Here is a 17,730-nt window from a genome sequence, read left to right on the forward strand (position 1 = left end):
ACTTCAGTTACCATTAGAAGAGGGTTTTTGTTGGTTTTTTTTTTAAAAAAAGCCTTAACGTGTGTGGCTTGTGTAACTTTTGCTATCACTCCTGCCCCAGGGAAGTCCAGGGCGCTCTCTGTCCTCCCCGGGGGGGACGATTGGCAAAGCTTTCCAGGCATTCCTAAAGATCAACCATCCAAATCCATTAAGTCCCAGCCTGGAAGCCCAATGAGTTGTCCTTGGGGGCCGTCGCTGCTTACGGGCCAGGGACGGAGCCCGCCTGCTGGTTTTCAAAAGGGCCACGGTGAGGTCGGCCCCACAGCCTACTGCCGATGACCTAAATCAACACGGGAGCAAGTTGAGCACTTACCGTGAACGGAGCACTGTTCTGGGCGCTGGAGTATGACAGGCTATCCCTTGATAAAGCCAGACTCAGACTTCCATAGCCATCGGGGTGTTCGGCCTCCCCTCCCCGAACCATCTAGCCCATCGCCCGAATGGAGCGCTGACAGAACGGGGGAGAACGAGAGAACCCTAGATAAACACAATTTACTGGGAATTACCGCAGGCCGTTCTAGGAACACATACTTTATTGGGGATAAAGCAGTGCCGGTACAGTTCACGGTCATCGGGTGGTGGTGGACGCACACTCCTAACGCAAGATAACGGGGTTTTGTCTCCAAACGAGAGGTTGAGGGCCGGGCTGTCCGCTTCGCAATCTGCCACCGCCTTTTGTCTCCCGTGGGGCTGGGCTGGAGTCTGGGCCGCAGATGATGGGATCTGAGGTGACGTGGATGGGAAAAAGGTAGCAGCCCGGATCGATTTTTACCAGCGCAGGCGGAGGCTCGTCGGGGCCTCTTCTTCCCTCGCTCGGTCCTCGGCGAGGCGGCCCTCAGAGCGACTGGCGGGGCACGGAGTCCTTCATGTGCTCCCAGTTGTTGTAGAGAGCATAGAGGCCAGTGAGCGTTAGCCCAGCCAATCCGCCTCGTGCTATTCCCCGTAGTCCACCTGCAAAAACAAAAGCCAGCTGTGAAACACCGCTCTGACCTGGCTTCACGTATCCAACCCGGACATCCTTGTACCAGTTGCTATCCCTATGCGTGAGGCCTCCACCCTGAACGGGCACAAACCCAGGCAGGACTGACAATATGAGCCCATGGGATGCTTCCACACGCTCAGGAGATGACGTGGACGTAAATCAACAAAAACCTAACCGGACGAGAGTGGGTGGCCCTCCTTTACCCCAGACTGGACGCCCACGCCTCGGGGAGCCAATTTCTTCACCTCGCAGGACTAGTGGCATAAAGTGAGATGGGTGCTTATAACTGGAACCACTAGAATGGGAATTAGATACTCAAACGGCAGCTTTACCGAGATCACGCACCCATGTATTTGTGTGTCAGGCAGCAGCCTGTCGAGGGAGAGCTCGGAATACAGTTCAAGACAGCAAGGGATAATCGTCCCCAATCTCTCCCCCAGGCTTCTGTTTCACTGCGGAAAGGTTTAAATTGTGAAATGTGTGTTATAGAACAATGCTTAGTAAGTGCTTATGAAACACCCCAATTATTGTTAGACTCAACAAAGGCAAAGAGGGGGGACCTAGGTAGATCTGTCTTAGCTCAGGGAAGTGACCTACTGCACTGGGACAGAGCCGTGTGGTTCACTTTTCTCTTGTCTGTTCATTGCGGTAGTGACCTCTGTACAAACGAGTTAGCTGCGGAATAAGCACGGCGGTGGCTTCGATTTTCCCAATCCAGGAATTGTAACTGAGTACTCACTGTTTGGGGAACCTCACCTCCCAGTGGTCATCCTGGCTAAAAGGAGTCTCCAGGAGAAAGCCTGGGCCCCAGGAGTTCAAAGAAGCTCAATTTTAATTCTCGATTTACCTTTCCATCTCCCAAAACCTACCGGGCTTAGATTATGTCCTATCCTTCACGTTGGATACGTGAAGCCAGGTCAGAGCGGTGTTTCACTGCTGGCTTTTGTTTTTGCAGGTGGACTATGGGGAAAAGCACGAGTGCTTCAACGAGGCAGATGTGTAATTTGAATCACATTTGGCTAAGGCTTTTAAAAAATGATTATTTAAAGCCATGCACAAGGTCTTTAAAATCTCCCTGCCCCAAAACAGCTATACTGCTGGGCTGTGAAACTGATGTAAAATGCCGGGATTCTGGAATGCAGCTGCGTTCGGTAGATATGCGGGATGACCCCGCCCTTCGGCAATCACCCCCTCCTGCCAGTCTCCGATAGCCGACCTGCCTCCCCTGCGCTCCTCTGGCACCTAGGCCCCAGTATTATCTCTCTGTAGCAGTCCTAGCACAAGGCAGATAGGGCTTACAGATAGATTTCAAAACAACTGTAATATCGGAGCTTAGAGCACCGACGGTCAGAAACACCGGCAGGATCCAGTTTACTCAAGAAGATGGACAGTACCTTCTCCCAAACCCTCCCTTTCCAACTTCTCTGGAGGTTGATGGGTCCAAGAGGATGGAGACCTGGGTCTCGATTCCAGCCCTTTCATTAGCTTGCTGTGGATCCCAGGCAAATCACTTTACTGAACTGGGCCTCTTTTTCTGATCCGCAGAACAGGGATAATACTGGCCTCTCCCTACCTCCCGGACAAGTTATGAAGATAAAATGAGAGAGCTGGAAAAATAAGTACCCTAAAGTCAGACTGTTGTGACTAACTTGCTCTACTCATTAGCCAGCATTTTCAAAACGTGCTAATACTGGAGATTATGATTTTCTTCCAATGGTCACATCTCGCCAAGGGGCAAGTTACTGCCTCAAGGCTCCACTACTGTTGCAACCTCTCAATTTTCCTTGCGCAGCAGATTATTAGCTTCTTTGGGGCCATTTCCTGCTGCTGTAGTTCCTCCCCTGCAGCTATTTTTATTGTAAAATGTTTTTTGTTAAGCGCTTACTGTGTGCCAGGCGTGCGTCTAAGTGCTGGGGTTGATACATGTTGATCAGGTTGGTCACAGACCCTGTCCCACGTGGGGCTCACAGTCTTAAACCACATTTTACAGATGAGGTAACTGAGGCACAGAAAAGTGAAGTGCCCAAGGGCACACAGAAGAAAAGGGGGTGGAGCAGGCATTAGAACCCAGGTCCTGATTCCCAGGCCCGTGCCCTCCACTAGGCCACACTGCTTCATGTATCTTGCTTTGGCAACTACTGGCAGCAGCGGGGCCTAGTGGAAAGAGCCTGTGCCAGAGAGTCAGAGGGACCTGGGTTCTAATTCCAACTCAGCCACTTGCCCATTGGGTGACTTTCTGCAAGTCTCAACATCTCGGTCCCTCAGTTTCCTCATCTGTTACACTGCTGCAGCTTTCTCTTGAGCAGCAAAGGGAAATCAACCATGCCCTTGCCTTTCACTTCCCCATGCCTTTAGCCCAAGCCTCAACTTGAATCCCCACCCATTTGGTCATCCCAGGGAGACAAAGAGAGAGGGAAAAAAACAGGGCCAGGTCGAAGCAATTCCACAACTCCTTCCCTCAAACACCTTGTTTAGCATTGGAGAGGTGCTAAGTGGGAGAAAGGACAATCGCTTGCAAAGTAGAAGAAAATGGACTCCATGACGTTAGAGGAAAAAAGGCACAAATTGAAATCTTGAGTGCTCAGGGAGCAAGGAGAAAGAAAAAATATCACCGTGAAGTCAGGTCACTCCGGGCCTATACGTGGCAATCAAAATTTTCATTCCTAACGATGGTTAATGGGTAGATTTTGAAAAGACAGGGAAAAAAACCCCAACAAACAACATAAAAATCTTTCCAAAAATCATTTGTACCCAAATGCCAAGTTAGAGCTAACTCCAACCCTTGCTCAGGAGTGCCACTGTGCTCTATCCCAAATTCTCCCAGTTTCCAACATGCCTCTGCCTTTCAGAAGAACCATAAAGTGTGTGTCAGGCAGGGGGAGAGCAAGGAGGCCCCGGATCTCACCATCATGAGCCCCGGGGTGGGGGGAAACAGGTGGAGGCCCGAGGCTGCTCGATATAGCATATGTACCACTGGAACATGGGCCCAGTCAATCAATTAGTCAATGTGTACAGAGCACTGTACTAAACGCTTGGAAGGGTACAGTGTAACGGAGTTGGTAGTCACGTTCCCTGCCTCGCAGTCGCCAGGATGAGCTTCAGGGAGCTGCTGCCCATCATTCCCTCCTTCCTTCACAAAAGGACTATGATGACAGCTGGTTAAATCAACCCTCAGCAAAAAATGCTATCACAACTCAATGACTGGGTGAAGAAATACCTGATGCCCTGGTGAGTCATTTTTGTTGCTCTCGTGAAATTCTCTATTTAAATTGGGGTGATTGATCAATGAATGAATGAATGGTATTGAGTACTTACAGTGTACGCAGTACTGTAAAAACACAATGGAGTAAGTATAGACGATCCCTATCCACAAGGTGCTTAGCACTGAGATGTGTTTAATTCTTTCTACTTTAACCAGTCAATTTAAAATGCATAAAGTGTGGGCCAGTATGCTATTCAAAAGGGAAAGGGACTCCAATAAACTAAAAGCTGATCTCAGAATAAAAGCTTATGTAAATCCTGTCATAAACTTCAGGTTCTGAAGCTCTCAAATCTAGTTGGATGTCCTGGCACACCAAATTTGACATGTCCAAAACAGAACTCCCTTATGTTACCACCCAAACCCTGTCCTCCCTGTGATTTTCCCATCACTGTAGACCGTACCATCATCCCCCGTCTCACAAGCCCATAACCCTGGAGTTGTCCTCGGCTCATCTCTGTCATTCAACCCACATATTCAATCTGTCACCAAACCCCGTCGGTTCAATCTTCGCAACATCGCTAAAATCTGCCCTTTCCTCTCCAGCCCAAATGCTCCCGCCTTAACCCAATCATTTATCCTCTCCCGCCTTGATTACTGTAGCAGCCTCCTTGCTGGCCTCCCTGCCTCCTGTCTCTCCCAACTTCAGTCCATATTTCACTCTGCTGCCCCAAACCATTTCCCTACAAATCCATTCAGTCCATGTTTTGCCACTCCTCGAGAACCTCCATCTGCCTCCGCTTCAAAGAGAAACTCCCTACGCGGGCTTAGGTACTTTGCTCCCCCAACCACACTTTTCCTCTGATTCCCTACTCTAACCCAGCTCCCACACTTCGCTCCTCTAATGCCAATCTACTCATGTACCTCCATCTTGCCCAGCTCGCCACTGATGCCCCCCGCCCACGTCCTGCCTCTGGCCTGGAATTCCCTTTCTCTTCATACTTGCCGGATGATCACTCCCCCCACCTTTAAAGCCTTATTAAAATCCCCGCTCCTCCAAGAAGCCTCACCCGACTGAGTCCTCATTTCTTCTACTCTGCGTCGCTCTTGCAGTTGGACTGCACCCCTTATTCGCCCCCGCTTTTCCATGACACTCACGTACATACGTATCTGTCATTTATTTATATCAATGTCTGCCTCTCCCTATAGGCTGTAAGCTCACTGTGAACATGGAATGTGCCTACCAACTGTTACGCTGTACGTTTCCAAGCGCTTAGTATAGTCTCTGCACACGGTAAGCATTCAATAAGTACAACTGACTTACTGAACCCTCCAGATCCTTTTAAAGTTAAACCAACCTCCAAGACCAAAGAGAGCAGCCCACTGGCGGTGGGGGGATGTCGGTTTCACCTCCCCATGCTATCCCAGGGAGCAGTTCTTTCTCCCAAACAGAAAGTTGGCTGCCAGGTGATAAATCCTCTTTGGGATGGCTTAGCACAGGCCATGCAGAAGCAGCATGACCTAGTGGACAGAGCATGGGTCTGGGCGTCAGAGGTCATGGGTTCTAATCCCAGGTCTGACACTAATCTGCTGTGTGACTCGGGCAAGTCACTTCTATGTGCCTCAGTTCCCTCCTCTGTAAAATGGGGACTAAGACTGTGAGTCCCAGGTGGGATAGGGACTGTGTCCAACCTGATTACCTTGTATCTACCCCAGTGCTCAGGGTAGAGCCTGGCACATAGCACTTAACAAACACCATAATTATTATTATTATTACTGTCATAAAGAGCTGGGATAAAGTCATGGCATTGCAAACAAGCATCAGTAAGACAGGGAGGCCAGTGATGAAGTGCAGAACAGGCCTCAGCAGGTCCCAATCCCTGGGAATAAATGTTTATAGGGACACAATCTCCCCAACCTCTCTCAATTACAGCTGCACTGGATTATGGTACATCTGGCCACTGGTCTTGTCAGGTCCCGCGCAATAATAAAGTCATTTACACTTGGCTCTATGGTTTATGGATTTGTTGACTTTCAGGGTTGGGCCCCAAGGATTAGAAGAATATCAAGGTCTTTCCTGGCTCCTGAATGGTGGTAGTTAAAGAAACGGGCTGCTGAATAAGAATACAAGCAATCTGTGCACTGAGCATGGATGGCTCAAAGTCAGGCACACCATTGTGTTTGATGATGATTTGAACTGAGAAGCAGCGTGGCCTAGTGGATAGAGCACAGGCCTAGGAGTCAGAAGGCCCTGCGTTCTCAACCTGACTCTGCCACCTGTTTGCTCTGTGACCTTGAGCAGGTCACTTAACTCCTCTGTGCCTCAGTTGCCTCATCTGCAAAATGAGGATTAAGGCTGTGAGCTCCATGTAGGACAAGGACTCTGTACACCCTGATTATCTTGGATCTACCCCAGAGCTTAGGTCAGCGCCCAGCACACAGTAGGCACTTAAATACCATAAAAACACAAAAAAAACACATCCCATTGACAATTTGCCATTCCTACCCCACAAGCTTTCGCGAAGGCACAAGGTGATATGCCAGTTACAGGTTTGGGGGGCCCCAGAGACCCAGCAGTTCTGCAAGGGAAGAGGCAAAGTGCCTTTCCTGCTCACCAAACAAGGAAGGATTTCAACACCCAAGGCTTGGAACACACGGCCCTGAAACACGTAGGCACTCGTCCTCCCACTCATATTGATGAACTGTGTCCTGATTGGCCTCTTCCCCTTCAGACCCACCAGAGAACTACGGCATGATTCCTAAAGGTTAAAGCGCAAAAGTTAGACAGGTTTCAACACTGGGAAAGCCGTCATACAGATGGGAGAGAACAAATCAAAGCTTGCAGTTGGGACTCAGTGTCTGAGACCCAAATGGATAGGGGAAAAGAAATATTCTCAGGATAAGGAACTCCTTCAAAATGGCCTTTTACAGCGAGAGAGCGAGAGAGAGCGAGTGCGTACACCACACAAAAAACTCACTCAAGTTTTAACGTGTACCTTGATTTGTATAATCAATAAATGTACCTACTGAGCACTTACTGAATGCAGAGCACTGTATTGAGCACCTGGAAGAGTATCGCCCCTGCCCTCCTCCCTTCCTTAACTTCTATTTTTAACCACTCAATCTCCAAGGGCTCCTTCCCCTCTGCCTTCAAACATGCCCACGTCTCCCCCATCCTAAAAAAACCCGCTCTTGACCCCACTTCCCCCTCCAGTTATCGTCCTATCTCCCTACTACCCTTCCTTTCCAAAATCTTAGAACGAGTCGTCTACAATCGATGCCTAGAATTCCTTAACTCCCATTCTCTCCCAGACCCCCTCCAATCTGGCTTCCGTCCCCTCCACTCTACCGAGACTGCTCTCTCTAAGGTCACCCATGACCTCCTTCTTGCCAAATCCAATGGCTCCTACTCCATTCTGATCCTCCTTGACCTCTCTGCTGCCTTTGACACTGTCGACCATCCCCTCCTCCTCCACCTTATCTCACCTTGGCTTCACGGACTCTGTCCTCTCCTGGTTCTCCTCTTACCTCTCTGGCCGATCATTCTCGGTCTCCTACGCCGGAGCCTCCTCCCCCTCCCATCCTTTAACTGTTGGAGTTCCTCAAGGGTCAGTTCTTGGCCCTCTTCTGTTCTCCATTTACACTCACTCCCTCGGTGAACTCATCCGCTCTCACGGCTTTGACTACCATCTCTACGCAGATGACACGCAGATCTACATCTCCGCCCCTGTCCTCTCCCCCTCCCTTCAGGCTCGCATCTCCTCCTGCCTCCGGGACGTCTCCACCTGGATGTCGGCCCGCCACCTAAAACTCAACATGAGCAAGACTGAGCTCCTCATCTTCCCTCCCAAGCCCGGTCCGCTCCCAGACTTCTCCATCACCGTGGATGGCACGACCATCCTTCCCGTCCCGCAGGCCCGCAATCTCGGTGTCATCCTTGACTCGTCCCTCTCGTTCACCCCACACATCCTATCCGTTACCGAGACCTGCCGGTTTCACCTCTACAATATCGCCAAGATCCGCCCTTTCCTCTCCACCCAAACGGCTACCTTACTATTACGGGCTCTCGTTATATCCCGGCTAGACTACTGTGTCAGCCTTCTTTCTGACCTCCCTTCCTCCTCTCTCGCCCCGCTCCGGTCTATTCTTCACTCCGCTGCCCGGCTCATCTTCCCGCAGAAACGATCTGGGCGTGTCACTCCCCTTCTTAAACAACTCCAGTGGTTGCCTATCGACCTCCGCTCCAAACAAAAACTCCTCACTCTAGGCTTCAAGGCTCTCCATCACCTTGCCCCTTCCTACCTCTCCTCCCTTCTCTCTTTCTACCGCCCACCCCGCACGCTCCGCTCCTCTGCCGCCCACCTCCTCGCCGTCCCTCGGTCTCGCCTATCCCGCCGTCGACCCCTGGGTCACGTCCTCCCGCGGTCCTGGAACGCCCTCCCTCCTCACCTCCGCCAAACTGATTCTCTTTCCCTCTTCAAAACCTTACTTAAAAATCACCTCCTCCAAGAGGCCTTCCCAGACTGAGCTCCTCTTCCCCCTCTACTCCCTCTGCCATCCCCCCTTTACCTCTCCGCAGCTAAAGCCTCATTTTCCCCTTTTCCCTCTGCTCCTCCACCTCTCCCTTCCCATCCCCACAGCACTGTACTCGTCCGCTCAACTGTATATATTTTCGTTACCCTATTTATTTTGTTAATGAATTGTACATCGCCTCGATTCTATTTAGTTGCCATTGTTTTTACGAGATGTTCTTCCCCTTGACACTGTTTAGTGCCATTGTTCTCGTCTGTCCGTCTCCCCCGATTAGACTGTAAGCCCGTCAAACGGCAGGGACTGTCTCTATCTGTTGCCGACTTGTTCATCCCAAGCGCCTTAGTACAGTGCTCTGCACATAGTAAGCGCTCAATAAATACTATTGAATGAATGAATGAATGAAAGAGTATAGCTTGTTGTAGGCAGGGCAAGTGCTTACCAACTCTCCACCCTCTTAGCTTAGAACAGTGCTCTGCACACAGTAAGCATTCAATAAAGACGACTGACTGGTATAATGTAACAAGGTTTTTAGGCACATTCCCTACCCGTAAGGAGCTTTCGGTCTAGAGTGGGGAGACATAAATGCTGGGGGGCTGAGGGTGGGGTGAATGAAAGGTACTTAGCCAAATGAAAGGATGATGTAGGAGGGAGTAGGGGAAAATGAGGGGAGAGTCGGGAAGTCGGGAAACTTGTTTTGTTGTCTGTCTCCACCTTCTAGACTGTGAGCCCGCTGTGGGGCAAGAACTGTCTCTATCTGTTGCTGAATTGTACATTCCAAGGGCTTAGTACAGTGTTCTGCACACAGTAAGCGCTTGATAAATACAACTGAATGAATGAAGGGCCTCTTGGGACAGACATAATTTTAGTACGGTTTTGAAGGTGGGGGGAGTGGTGGTCTGTTGTATATCACAGGGGGAGGGAGTTAAGAAGCAGCATGACCTCATGGATAGAGCACAGGCCTGGGAATCAAAAGGACCTGGTTCATTCACTCATTCAATCATATTTATTGAGGACTTACTGCAAACAGAGCACTGTACTAAGCGCTGGGGTGGATACAAGCAAATCAGGTTGGACACGGTCCCTGTCCCATGTGGAGTGCACATTCTCAATCCCCATTTTACAGATGAGGGAACTGAGGCCCAAGGAAGGGAAGTGACTTGCCCAAGGTTACGCAGCTGGTAAGTAGCAGAGCCAGTATTAGAACCCGTGACTTTCTGAGTCCCGGGCCCTTGCTCTATCCAGTTCACCATGCTGCTTCTCCCGGCTCCGCCACCTGCCTTCTGTGTGACCCTGGGCAAGTCACTAACTTTTCTATGCCTTGGTTTCCACAGCTGCAGAATGGGGATTAAGAATGTGAGCCCTGTGTGGTATAGGGACCGTGTCTAATCCGATTATCTTGTATCTACCCCAGCGCTTAGAACAGTGCCTGGCACATATTAGGCATTTAACAAATACCACAATTATTTTCAGAAAAACGATCCAGGCAGCAGAATAAAGTATGGACTGGAGTTGGGAGAGACAGGAGGCAGGAAGGTGAGTGAGGAGGAAGGAAGACGAAGTAGTCAAGGCAGGATATTTTAAATACTTGGATTAACGTGGTAACCATTTGGATGGATTTTAGCGATACAGTGAAGGTAGAAGCAAATGAGAGATGAGTTGAAGACAGTGCCAAGGTTCACTCATTCATTCAATAGTATTTATTGAGCGCTTACTATGTGCAGAGCACTGTACAAAGCACTTGGAATGTACAAATCGGCAACAGATAGAGACAATCCCTGCCCACTGACGGGTTTACAGTCTAATCGGGGGAGACAGACAGACAAAAACGTTATGGGTTTGGGAAACAGGGAGGATTAGTGGTGTTATCTACGGTGATGGGAAAGACTGGGGGAGGATTGGGTTTGGGTGGAGAGATGAGTTCTGTTTTGGACATGTTAAATTTGAGGCATCAATGCATAATGATTTAAGACTGCCAACAATGAAGGGATGAACAGCAGCCTGGTTATTCAGCCACTCACATTCACAATCCTAGGCAAGAGGCCACCTTAGCTACTCTCTCCAGTACAAGCAGGAAGCACAGAATCTCAAAAGGTTAAGGAAATGGAATTCTCTAAAAAAATCCACGGAGTAACAGGCCTGACGCCCAGCACAATACCTGAATGTCACTCCTTTATGACAAGAGCCCTAGATTTCTTACGTTATTTCTAGACTGCAAGCCCAGTGTGGACAGGGAATGTCTCTCTCTATTGCTGAACGGCACTTTCCAAGCGCTTAGTGCAGTGCTCTGCACACAGTAAACGCTCAATAAATAGTTGAATGAACATAAATATTTGTGCAGGACAATTTAGCACCCTGCTTGTGCCAACGAGAATTTCCTAACCACTCCCTCCCTCCCACCCTGGAGCAAAACAAAACTCTCCTTGCTTTGAAAATGCTTCAATCCATACACTGAGCTTCTTTTCGGATCCTGAGAGAAGCAAAAGTTTCTTGCCATTCCGCCTCTCCCTCTCTTCTCTGTACAGGCAGACCAACACCCAATTTCACTAGTCCTTCTATTGGAGATACAGAGGTTGAATATGCGCTTGGGAATTTAGCTCATTAACGTATCTTGCAAGCAGCACCACATATACACAAATCCAAGTTAGGGATAGCCATGCTACTGCATTTACAGTTTATAAATTTCTCAAAAGCAACAAGCCCCTAACAATCTTCTTTAATAAGGATCGTTTTACAAATCTGTTTTGGGTGGGGACAATTTTCAACATAAGCTTGAGAATATAATTTGTATTGCTCCTGAGGGATATGGGTTGAAAATGAAGCAAACAGGTTTCTTTCAGTATGAAGTCAAGAGATGGTAAAACGTTTCTGCTTTCCAGTGGAAGGCTCGGATTTGACCTTACCACTGGACAGAGGGTGGTGATATAAATAATACTGAATGCTGAGTACAGATTTAATCACTGACTCAGGCACAAGTCACACACCTGTGGTTCTGGGTTAATCACTAAACTCAAAATGGATTACAAAAAGCTTGGCCTCACAGACGTTCGTGTTTGGAGTGTAATGGGTTTTTAAGAGCCCAACTAGGCAAATATTCAGTAGGAATCTGTTTCATTTAGCTGGAGTGTAAACAGGCTTGAGTTTGAGTTTGATCCAAGCACCTGCCTAATAACTTGAGTTGGCTTTAGTGAGGAATAACTGAATTCCAGAGAGGCCTTCTTTCACAAGCCCTTAATTCAGAAGTAAGGATTTTACAAATATATATACACACACACACATTTATGGTATTTGTTAAGTGCTTTCTATGTGCCAGGCACTGTACGAAATACTGGGGGAAGTACTAGATAATCAGGTTGTCCCACATGGGGCTCACGGTATTCTGAGGCACAGAGAAGTTAAATGAGTTGCCCAAGGTCACAAAGCAGATAGGTGGTAGAGAAAGGATTAAAACCCAGGTCCTTCTGGCTTCCAGGCTCATATCCTTTCCACTCGATCTCACTACTTCTCTTAATGTATTCAGAAACAGTTCATTTCTGACTATCCAGACCCCTCTGACCCACCGACAAATCCCATGAAGGTCAAAAGACTTGCCAAGTGATTCTCCTTTTGGTTCTGTACTGTCTTATTTTGGAGAAAAGGACTAAGGAATGCAATTTTCTCCAGGCAGTTGGGCTGGAACAGCGTGGCTTAGTGGAAAGAGCCCAGGCTTGGGAGTCAGAGGACATGGGTTCTAAACCCGGCTCCTCCACTTGTCTGCTGTGTGACCTTGGGCAAGCCGCCTAACTTCTCTGTGCCTCAGTTAACTCATCTGTAAAATGGGGATTAAAACTGTGAGCCCCACGTGGGACAACGTGATGACCTTGTATCTACCCCACTGCTTAGAAGAACAGTGCTCGGCACATAGTAAGCTCTTAACAAATACCATAATAATAATAATAATAAGATTCCCTGAGTTTAGCTTAACATCGCTGTCCCCCGGTGATTGGAGGCAAGGTCCTATCTGAGTAGGGCACTAGTTCTTACTCCCCTCAAATGCTTCATGGGAAAGTCAGAGAAGCTTGGCTGCTCCTGGGCAAAACAGGAGCCCTTTACATCAGCCGTGCTCTTTCTCTTGTGGCCAGAACCCCCTGTTACAGTCCAAATGAAGAGGGTCTAGCCACTCCCTAAAGCCCCACACCAGACAGCGAGTGGGAGGCTCAAAACCTCATGAAGTGCAGACTCCATTAGAGCCCATCCCTCATCTGTGTTGCGGAAAAGCAAACTGCTCTTTAGGTTAAAACACAAACCGAAAACTGCATTCTTTTCTAGAAATTCTTCTCACCAGATCCCCTTTTACGTAAAAGCCTGCTAGTGCCAATGCTTCACTCCATGATTTATATGCATGGTTTCAGAAAATAAACATTACAAGAGCATTAATTATAATCAATAATTATTAAGCCTTAAGATTCAAAATCAACATTTCCTGTGCCTTTTCTGATTTGATTCTATAAGCCACACAAATACCGGATTACGTAGCTGAGGAAAATACACTAAAAAGTCCTGCTCATTCCTTATTATTAGAAATGAAGTCGGTGAAAATGACAACCTTGCAGTTGTTTTGGAAGAAGAGAAAAAACCCCTCTGCCAAAACCCACTTCTCTGATCACTTATAGCCTATTCCTAAATATACCGCAGGGAAAAATGCAGTTCTGCAAACTAGAACCTCAAAAGCGTATAACTAAGAACTACTGAGCTCAGCCTTTATTTGAGGAAAAAAAAGCACAAAAGTACTCTCGGCAATTATAAAGCTAACCCACTGCAAAAACAAGAATCAAGGAACTTAGATCTATCTTAACTCCAAGGCAACCACTGAGCAGTAGGTAGTGGTTTTTATTAGGCAGATGACTTTTACTCTCCCTCCTTCCTCACACACCATTTAGGGTGGCTTGGGACTGGGATAAGATGGAGAATGAACCAGCCCTGAAATGTCCACACAGACACCCATTGACGACTGGTACTTGGCTTTTCTTTTTCACTATGGTATTTATTTAAGTGCTTACTACGTGCTAGGCACAAGGTCATCAGGTCCATGTCCCCCATGGGGCTCAGTCTTAATCCTCATCTGACAGATGAGGGAACTGAGGCACAGACAAGTCAAGTGACTTGTCCAAGGTCCGACATCTGACAAGCGGGAGAGCCAGGATCAGAACCCAGGTTCTTCTGACTTTTGGGCCGTGCTCTATCCACTAGACCACACTGCTTCTCACCCACCCATCCACGACTGGCACATTCCTTGCAAGAGTCAGGCCAGGGAATAGGGCCGCCTGAGCAAGGTCCAGTTGTTCCAGGCTCTCTTTCCCAACCTCTTCCCAGGGCCCCACCTCTTCTACAACAATAATAATACACAGCCAATGTGTACATGGATGATCGCCATTGCAGCAATTCTGGTTTCTGGACTTTGATACACATAAAGCTCCACTATCTTTGTAAAGGAACACCCAGCAAGAAAGCTACCTTATCTTATTTTTTATTTGAATGTCACATTTCAACATTTCCTTATGACAGCAGTTAAATGCAACACAACCTCACAACTCACTGAGCATCTGCATAAGCACACGAATGTTCGGATCTTGACTCTTTCGGAGAAAACAGGTGAGCAGTCAGTCGAGGGTCGATGCCGGGGGACGCTTATCATGCCTATTTGGCGAGGCGGACCTGTGCCTATACTAGCCGTCCCCAGAGCGGCGACGGTGCCAGGCAGAACAAAAGACATTCTGTTCACCTCCCACGAGTGCTATACTATCACACACCTCAAACAACTATCACTGGAACTCGGGGTCAAGACACTCGGTGCTAGTTTTTTAATTGTTAAAGGGGATTTGGGCAATGTAAAATTCTGACAAGCCTGACAGCAGCTTTGCCAAACACCATAAGAACTTGACCCTACTTCTGTTCTTTGAACGGCAATATTTCCGGCAACCCTCATACCTTTAAGTTCTTAATTACTGGCCCGACAGTTTAGGACCCCGTTTAAAAATTAGTCACTTTGAACTTTCCACCTAGATCAGAAAGAGGACGTGTTTGTTTTCCAAGTCAAACAGATCAAAGTACAGGAGGAACGACCACCACGTATCTTTTTACCTGTAAAATCGCAGACTCGATGAAGGAAGTCTAACAGTTTGCTTCACTAGCAGGTAAATCTGCCTTCGGAGATAGAGATCACAGAAAGGAAAAACAAGTTTTAACACAAACCCACCTGTGCATTTGTACAGCATTCCAGTCATGGTCCCAGCTGCTATCGTGTTGATGTCATCTTCTGCGCCTCGTGTTTTCTCTATAATCACGCCAAATGCACTGTACAGCAGAGCTGGAAGGTGCAAAGGGGAAAGTCAGAGTCGCCAGTCGGTCCACGCCGAGCTGTGAGGATAGATATCCAGTACGATCAATCTATCGATCAGTGGTGGTCACTGAGAGCTGACCTGGTGCAGAGCACCGTCCCGAAAAGTGCTTGGGAGAGTACGATCACTTGGCAGACGTGATCCCTACCCACAAGGAGCTTCCAGCAACATCACAAGGATCCCCTAAGTGTCCTCTAACCACTCTTGTAGACAAAACTCTGGACTGGATGAATAGTGTGGGTGGGGGGAAAGTCTGATCTAGGAGAGCAATGCTTATGGACTTAAACTTTTAACTGAAATGGCCAGTAAAATAAATACAAAAGGACCCAACTGTACCCCAAAACTACACAACTGCATAAAGCAGAGCCCTTCCAATACTTCCAAAGGATTCAAATCGACAAAAAGGGCAGCACTATTTCATTTTCCCAACCACTTCAGATGAAATTGAATGCTTTCACTCGCCCCACCGAATTACTTCACCTGGAGTGAAAGCTGTCCATCTTTTCCAAATCCTTCTGTTAAAGGAGTCCCAGAAACTTTGCATTTCTTACCTCATTACATCACCGATAACGAGCAGAAGACCTCTCTTTTACACATCCATCCAGGCTAATACTAATACTCACTAATGCAAAAAAGAAGCCTGCGTTTTAAATTTTAATAACGTGTGCCAAGTGCTCTGCTAAGCATTGATGAAGATATAATACAATCAGATCAGTCCTACCCAGCGCTCATGGTTTAGGAGCGAGGGAGATCTGGTGGCATTTCCATTTTACAGATGAGGAAACTGAGGCACAGAGCAGTTAAGTGACTTTTCCCAAGGTCACACAGCAGGCAAGTGGCAGAGCCAGGACTCCCTGATCCATGCTCTACTAGGCCATGCTGCGTTTAAGTTTTCGCATAACAAATGTAATGTTAAGCAACTGATCTAATGTTAAAGTGTTTGCACCTGCAGACAAGATGAGTCTGACCTTCACGCCCAGGTTGCCAACACTTTTGCTAATATGCCCACAAAAGGGACAAAATATTTCAACCATTTCCACCAATCATCCCTGATCCCTGCCTTATCTGGGCAATTCTGGGTCAGAAAGGTTGCTCTGGTAGTTGGTGGGAGGGGAAGAAGCAAGGTCAGGACCAGAAAGGGGGTGTCAATTGGGCAGTTAGCATCCCACAAATGAATTGGGAAGGATGAGAAGCAGCATGGCCCAGTGGATAGAGCATAGACCAGGAACTCAGAAGAACGTGGGTTCTAAAGTTAAGTGCAAGATTGCCAGCGTAGAGGGCCCCGGGAGGAAAAAATGAAACAGAGTCCCGCAGGTACCTGGCCAGAGCTGGACCCCACTGTCGAGACCCGCCCAGATCTACAAGAAAGCAACGTGGTGGAGTGAATAGAGCACAGGTCTGGGAGTCGGAAGGACCTGGGTTCTATTCCCGGCTCCACCACTTGACTGCTGCGTGACCTTGGGCAATTCACTCAACTTCTCCGGAACTCAATTCCCTCAACCGTAAAATGGGAATTTAGGCTGCATGCCCCATTTGGGTCATGGACTGTATCCAGCCTAACTGGTATCTACCCTAGTGCTTAGTACAGTGCCTGGCACACAGTAAGTGATAACAAATATATATATATATATATATATATATATATATATATATGTATATATGGGTAAACATGTATATATTTTTTAAAGGGGCAGGGAGAAAGAACAGCTGGTTTATGCCTGTTCCTGGCTCCAGGACGGACTGGGCTTCAATATCCCAGATCTCTCTTGGAGGCTGGAAAGGGAAGGGAGAAAAATTGGCAGCAAAATCTTTGATGGTTTGTGTGTGGTGCAGTTTTCCAGGGAAGTGGACCCTTGGGAATTTTCCAAGCCAGATTAAGGGTGCCCAAGGGTGCAGAAGTTTATTAACTTTTCCACAAGACAAATGAACCATCACTCCCTACCCAACACTGAGCTACATGTTCTTGGACTGATTACACAGGATGTACTTTATAGGGAATTTAGCCTTGGATTTAGTGGAATCGAGCCAGGTAAACAGCAACAGATCGTTCTCCCCGGAGACACCTGGCAGGGGGGCTTGATTAATATGCCACTCCACTGTTCCATGCCAGAACTCTGAATCCTCTAATTCTTAGCCACACAACCTTTTGCTTTGAATGCACTATTTTTTTGCTCCAAAAAGACAAAATGCACCAACTGTGAATAAAGGGACTACAAGGAATAGAATTTAGCCAATAAACTGGAATTCAAACTGGCACTCAAAACAATTTTTTTCATTGTCCTTAATGCATTTTTATTCACAGCTGTTGCACTTCAGTGGCAGGAAGGAGAGGGGCTGTAATGAACAGAACAAGCTCTACAACAAACTTTTGAAAATCCACAATTATATCTTTGGGCAGAAATCCCAGATGTTACGGAGCCTCAAGAGATATGACATTCGCTTACTCTTCATAGCTGACAGACCACAGCTCCACTTACCTAGAGACCCGAGAGTGTTAGCCCATAACGCCCCTTGCCTGGTGACCATATTCAAAATCCTAGTGACAGAAAGAGAGAAACGTGTCATCCAGAGTGGCATCCTCCTGGGCACAGGTCCTTAGTATT

The 17,730-nt window shown here is 47.7% G+C and overlaps 1 protein-coding gene across 1 annotated transcript in view; it reads right to left on the bottom strand.

Moving 5' to 3' along the window:
• Positions 1–550: 550 nt before the first annotated feature.
• The window catches only part of LOC100091978 (mitochondrial import inner membrane translocase subunit Tim23), a 33,769-nt gene continuing 16,589 nt past the window's right edge, over positions 551–17,730 (bottom strand). Inside the window, exons 5-7 of the mRNA XM_029061171.1 lie at positions 17,605–17,663; positions 14,986–15,096; positions 551–990 (exon numbers count right to left, since the gene is read on the bottom strand). Of these exons, the coding sequence (XP_028917004.1) occupies positions 875–990; positions 14,986–15,096; positions 17,605–17,663 (286 nt within the window). The 3' untranslated portion in view covers positions 551–874. The remainder of the gene's footprint in view (positions 991–14,985; positions 15,097–17,604; positions 17,664–17,730) is intronic.

Source organism: Ornithorhynchus anatinus, chromosome 3, assembly GCF_004115215.2.
Source record: "Ornithorhynchus anatinus isolate Pmale09 chromosome 3, mOrnAna1.pri.v4, whole genome shotgun sequence".
NCBI lineage: Eukaryota > Metazoa > Chordata > Mammalia > Monotremata > Ornithorhynchidae > Ornithorhynchus > Ornithorhynchus anatinus.